Here is a 6,021-nt window from a genome sequence, read left to right as displayed (position 1 = left end):
AAAAAAAAAAAAAAAAAAAAAAAAAAAAAGAAAAAAAAAAAATTTACGAAAACAGACCCAGCCGGTCTTGGCAGCTCACACCTGTAATCCCAGCACTTTGGGAGGCAGGGGTGGGCGGACCACCTGAGGTCAGGAGTTCAAGACCAGCCTGACCAACATGGAGAAACCCCGTCTCTACTAAAAATACAAAATTAGCTGGGCATGGTGGTGGGAGCCTGTAATCCCAGCTACTCGGGAGGCTGAGGCAGAAGAATGGCCTAAACCCAAGAGGCAGAGGTTGCGATGAGCCAAGATCGCGCCATTGCACTCCAACCTGGGCAATGAGCGAAACTCCATCTCAAAAAAATAAAATAAAATAAAGAAAAGAAAAGAAAAGAAAAGAGACCCAGTCACTGAGCCACTAAGGACTTTGCAGCCTCACCTTGAGCACCCTCACTTCCCACTGCTCCATCCATACCACCCACCTTCTCCCACCACCAATGCCTTCCACAGGCCGTTCCCACCAAGGAAAAGGAATTGTGGCTGGTTGTGGTGGCTCATGCCTGTAATCCTTGCACTTTGGGATACCAAAGCGGGTGGATCACTTGAGGTCAGGAGTTCAAGCCCAGCCTGACCAACATGGTGAAACCCCATCTCTACTAAAAATACAAAAATTAGCTGGGTGTGGGGGTGCACGCTTGTAGTCCCAGTTACTGGGGAGGCTGAGGCAGAATTGTGTGAACCCGTGAATGGGAGGTTGCAGTGAGCCAAGACCACGGCACTGCACTCCAGCCTGGATGACAGAGCGAGACTCCATCTCAAAAACGGAATTGTATCTTTCGTCCACTATCCAGAACCTCCACTCTTTCGACCCCTTTGCTGATGCAAGTAACAGTGATGACCTGCTTTCTGCTGGCACTGAGGATTGTATCCATATAAGAATTCAACAGAGTCCAGGCACGGTGGCTCACGCCTGTAATCCCAGCACTTTGGGAGGCTGAGGCAGGTGGATCACGAGGTCAGGAGTTCAAGACCAGCCTGGCCAAAATGGTGAAACCCCGTCTCTACAAAAAATAAAAAAATTAGCCAGGCGCGGTGGCTCAAGCCTGTAATCCCAGCACTTTGGGAGGCCGAGACGGGCGGATCATGAGGTCAGGAGATCGAGACCATCCTGGCTAACACGGTGAAACCCCGTCTCTACTAAAAAATACAAAAAACTAGCCGGGCGAGGTGGCGGGCACCTGTAGTCCCAGCTACTCGGGAGGCTGAGGCAGGAGAATGGCGTAAACCCGGGAGGCGGAGCTTGCAGTGAGCTGAGATCCGGCCACTGCACTCCAGTCTGGGCGACAGAGTGAGACTCCGTCTCAAAAAAAAAAAAAAAAAATTAGCCGGGTGTGGTGGTGGGCACCTGTAATCCCAGCTACTCGGGAGACTGAGGCAGGAGAATCATTTGAACCAACCCGGGAGGCAGAGGTTGCAGTGAGCAGGATCATGTTGAGGGTCAGGGGTTTTTTGCCACTGCGCCCAGCAGGTTCATGGGTTTTAAGTGCTTGTGGCTCACTGAAGCTTAAGTGAGGATTGCCTTGCAATGAGTAGAATTTCCTTTCTGTCCTTCGTCACAAGTTTAAAAACCTCACAGCTTGTATAAGGTAAGCAGTTGTGGTCTGCTTTTTTTTGTTTTTTTTGAGACGGAGTCTTGCTCTGTCGCCCAGGCTGGAGTACAGTGGCGCGATCTCGGCTCACTGCAAGCTCCGCCTCCCGGGTTCACGCCATTCTCCTGCCTCAGTCTCCTGAGCAGCTGGGACTACAGGCGCCCGCCACCACGCCTGGCTAATTTTTTGTATTTTTAGTAGAGACGGGGTTTCACCGTGTTAGCCAGGATGGTCTCGATCTGCTGACCTTGTGATCCGCCCGCCTCAGCCTCCCAAAGTGCTAGGATTACAGGCGTGAGCCACCGCGCCCAGCTGTGGTCTGCTTTTAACGGGGACTAGTGTTAACGCCTTCATGCAATAAACTTCATACATAAAAAGTTTATAAAAGCATGTACAAAAAGAAGAAAGGACGTTACTCCTGATACTACGGGTGGGCTTCATCCAATCAGTTGAAGGCCATAAGAGCAAACACAGAAAAAGAAACAAGATTTTGCCACAAGACTACAGCATCTGCTCCTGCCTCAGTTTCCTGCCTCAGTTTCCTGCCTGCCCTACAGATTTCACACATGGGCATTATTCACATCTCCATTTTGGGGTTTTGTTTATTTTTGAGATGGAGTCTCACTCTGTCGCCAGACTGGAATGCAGTGGCGTGATCTCGGCTCACTGCAACCTCCACCTAGCAAGTTCAAGCGATCCCTCTGCCTCAGCCTCCCAAGTAGCTGGGACTACAGGCGCGCACCACCACACCCGGCTAATTTTTGTATTTTTAGTAGAGATGAGGTTTCACCATGTTGGCCAGGATGGTCTCGATCTCTTCACCTTGTAATCTGCCTGCTTCGGCCTCCCAAAGTGCTGGGATTACAGGCGTGAGCCACTGCACCTGGCCTACCATCTCCATTTCACATAAGAAAAAAAAACATTGGCCAGTGCAGTAGCTCACGCCTATAATCCCAAGAGTTTGGGAAGCCCAGGTGGGAGGATCGCTGGAGGCCAGGAGTTTGAGACCAGCCTAGGCAAACTCCTAGGTGAAACCTCATCTCTGCTAAAAATCCAAAAATTAGCCAGGTGTGTTGGCGGATGTCTGTAGTTCAGCTACAAGGAAGGCTGAGGTGGGAGGATTTCGTGAACCCAGGAGGTGAAGGCTGCAGTGAGCCGAGATGGGGGCGCTGCACTCCAGCCTGGGCCACAGAGTGAGACCCTGTCTCAAAAAAAAAAAAAAAAAGAAAAAGAAAAAAACTAAGGTACACAAAGGGTTCTTGGCCAAGTTCACCCGGCTGGTGAACACTCAAAGAACATCTATTATTATAGCATTTGAAGTTCCCCAGGGCCCCTCTGGTCCCTGCCAACATTTCCAGCCCCCTCAGCCACCCACGACACCAGCATGTCTGTCTTCTTGCCTACGTGACTTTGCATATGCCATTCCATCCTTCTAGAAAGCTCTTCCCTAGCCGGGGGTGGTGGCGGGCACCTATAGTCCCAGCTACTCAGGAGGCTGAGGCAGGAGAATGGCGTGAACCCAGGAGGCAGAGCTTGCAGTGAGGCAAGAGTGAGACTCAGTCTCAAAAAAAAAAAAAGAAAAGAAAAGAAAGCCCTTCCCTTCAAGTTGCTCTGAAAAACTCCTGCTCATCCCTCAAAGCCCAAGCTCCCATGTCCCCTCTCTCCACCCCAGTCTTGGAGGGATGGAAGAGGCATGTCACATGGCAAGGGCTTCATTCATGTTTGTATATATTACTATAATACCTCCTCCTGAGACAGCTGTGTCAGGCTGGGCACCCCTCATTCCACAGTGACCTGGGCGGCTTCCTGGAGGAGGCTGCAGCACATACCTCATCAGCAGCAGTGGCAGGCGTGTGCAGCTGGTGCAGCCGGAGCCAGGTGGCCTTGTACTTGTCCAGTTTCTGGCCTTTGTACTTGACAGAGGCCCAGCCACAGCCCGACTTCTTGGCAGGGTTTACCAGCTTCTTGCAGTGGGTGGCCCAGGCGCTGGGTGAGTTGAAGATCTGCCCAGTCTCCTGCCACATGATCCTTCCGTCCGGCTGCAGGTCGCCCAGGAACTTCTTCCCCTGCAGTGACAGTCAGCTGGCTGGGCCTGGGACCAACATCCACCATGCCCTCTCTCCCAGGGGTCCTCCCCAGCCCCACGCTCCCTGAGGCATCCCTTTACAGGACTTTCAGAAACGCCTCCCAGGACGGCTGCAGGGCCTCCTCAGTGCCTGGGACTCCAGTTCCACACACCTGATTGGCCTGCACGAAGCTCCCAGCAGGTACCTGCACCCCGCCCACCAGGACCAACAAACCCCTAAGATCGGGGACAGGGTCTGTCTGTCTTGATCACTGCTGTGTCTCTAGGATGCAACACACTCAGCAGTTGCTCAATTCAGAAACTCCCATTCACAAGGTGAACGACGTGCTCCCATTCACAAACAATGATAGCAGTAATAGTAATAATACAGGGCCGGGCGCCGTGGCTTACGCCTGTAATCCCAGCATTTTGGAAGGCTGAGGCGGGCAGATCACCTGAGGTCAGGAGTTTTGAGACCAGCCTGGCCAACATAGCGAAACCCCGTCTCAAGTAAAAATATAAAAATTAGCCAGGCGTGGTGGCAGGTGCCTGTAATCCCAGCTACTCAAGAGGCTAAGGCAGGAGAATTGCTTGAACTGGGAGGCGGAGGTTGCAGTGAGCCAAGATCATGCTACTGCACTCCAGGCTGGGCAACAGCCTGAGACTCCATCTCAAAAAAAAAAAAAAAAAAAAAAAATGCCAGGTGCGGTGGCTCAAGCCTGTAATCCCAGCACTTTGGGAGGCTGAGGCGGGCGGACCACGAGGTCAGGAGTTCGAGACCAACCTGGCCAATATAGTGAAACCCTGTCTCTACTAAAACTACAAAAAAAAAAAAAGTGAGCCAGGCGTGGTGGCGCATAGCTGTAGTCCCAGCTACTCGGGAGGCTGCGGCAGAAGAATCGCTTGAACTGGGAGGCAGAGCTTGCAGTGAGCCGCGATAGCGCCACTGCACTCCAGTCTGGGCCACAGAGCGAGACTCCGTCTCCAAAAAAAAAAAAAAAAAAAAAAGTAATACCGACCACAAATAAAGCGCTTAGCACGTGGCAGGCGGCTGCTAAAGGCTTCATTCATTTAACCCTCCCCTAATTTTCCCATGGTGGGGAAATATTCCATTTTACGGCTGGGAAACTACAAGAAGGCCGGGGTGTTGCCCATCTGACCCTGCGCGGGTGGCGGCTCCTTTCTGAGCCTCAGTTTCTCCTTTGTGGGATGGGGTGTTTGGAAATCTACGTCCTCCCAATCAGAAGGACCCATCTGTGCCTCAGATTCCCCTCTCCACATGGGGCTTGTCCTGCAGGAAAAGAGCTCCGGGCCTGTTTTCCCTTCCCACACTGGGGCTTGTCCTAAAGTAAGGGAGCTCCAGGCCTCAGTCTCCCCCTCCTCACACCGGGGCTCTTCCTGCAGCCAAGGGAGCTCTGGGCCTCAGTTTCCCCTCGCCACACCGGGGCTCCTCCCTCAGCAAGGGAGCTCTGGGCCTCAGTTTCCCCTCCCCACACCGGGGCTCGTCCCTCAGCAGGGAAGCTCCGGGCCTCAGTTTCCCCTCCCTACACTGCGGCTTGTCCTGCAGCAAGGGAGCCCCGGGCCTCAGTTTCCTCTTCTTGCCCGAGCCGCGAAGGGACGAGGGAGGCGGGGTGCTCACCAGGTAGTAGATGGACAGCACCCCGGCGCCGGGCTCCAGCAGCGCGTCTTTGAGGAGCACCCGCAGCGTGACCGCGCGCCTGGTGAACGCGCCCCCCGGCCCGCCGCAGCCCCCCGCCCCGGCCCCGCCGCCGCCGCCGCCTCCGCTGCCGCTACTGCCGCCGCCGCCACTGCGTCCGCCGCCCGCTCCCGCATTCGGCCGCTCGGGGTCCTCGGCCTCCGCTTCGTCCTCGTCCTCCTCTGGCGCCTCCTCGCCCGCGCCGCCCGCCGGGGACAGCGGCTCCGGAGCTGCGGACAGCGAGAGGCTGCAGGGAAGCCGCGCGCCCCCAGCAGCTGCAGCCCCACGCCCCGCGCCTCCGCCCCGCCTGGCCCGCCGTACCTGCCATGGCCGCGCCTCCCCGCGCCCGGAGCCCCAGACTCCGGCTTCCCGGCACGTGACGCGGCCCCGCCTCGGGGAGGGGAGGGGGGCCCCAACCATTGGCCGCCGCCGGGGTCGGGGGAAGGGCTCCGTGCGCTGGGGTGGGCGGGGAAACTGAGGCCTCCGGGCTGTCCACGCGGGAGAGACCGGGAACTCAGCCCTCCGGGAACATTCGGCAAACTGAGGCTTGAAGCACCGTTCCATGGGGACGGGGTGGTGACCGGGAGCTCATTGGTGCTAATGGGAAAACTGAGGCCTCGCTGTCCAGG

At 55.5% G+C, this 6,021-nt stretch overlaps 1 protein-coding gene across 3 annotated transcripts in view; it reads right to left on the bottom strand.

Annotated features, from left to right (window-relative positions):
* The window catches only part of MPND (MPN domain containing), a 17,729-nt gene extending 11,956 nt beyond the window's left edge, over positions 1 to 5,773 (bottom strand). For all 3 annotated transcript variants that reach the window (XM_025367401.1, XM_025367402.1, XM_025367404.1), the window contains exons 1-3: positions 5,714 to 5,773; positions 5,336 to 5,622; positions 3,461 to 3,697 (exon numbers count right to left, since the gene is read on the bottom strand). In XM_025367401.1, the coding sequence (XP_025223186.1) occupies positions 3,461 to 3,697; positions 5,336 to 5,622; positions 5,714 to 5,720 (531 nt within the window). In that variant the 5' untranslated portion in view covers positions 5,721 to 5,773. The remainder of the gene's footprint in view (positions 1 to 3,460; positions 3,698 to 5,335; positions 5,623 to 5,713) is intronic.
* Positions 5,774 to 6,021: the final 248 nt, after the last annotated feature.

The sequence above is a fragment of the Theropithecus gelada genome, chromosome 19, assembly GCF_003255815.1.
Source record: "Theropithecus gelada isolate Dixy chromosome 19, Tgel_1.0, whole genome shotgun sequence".
Taxonomy (NCBI): domain Eukaryota; kingdom Metazoa; phylum Chordata; class Mammalia; order Primates; family Cercopithecidae; genus Theropithecus; species Theropithecus gelada.
The sequence above is the reverse complement of the archived record's forward strand: the minus strand, read 5'-3'. Positions and strand labels throughout refer to the sequence as shown.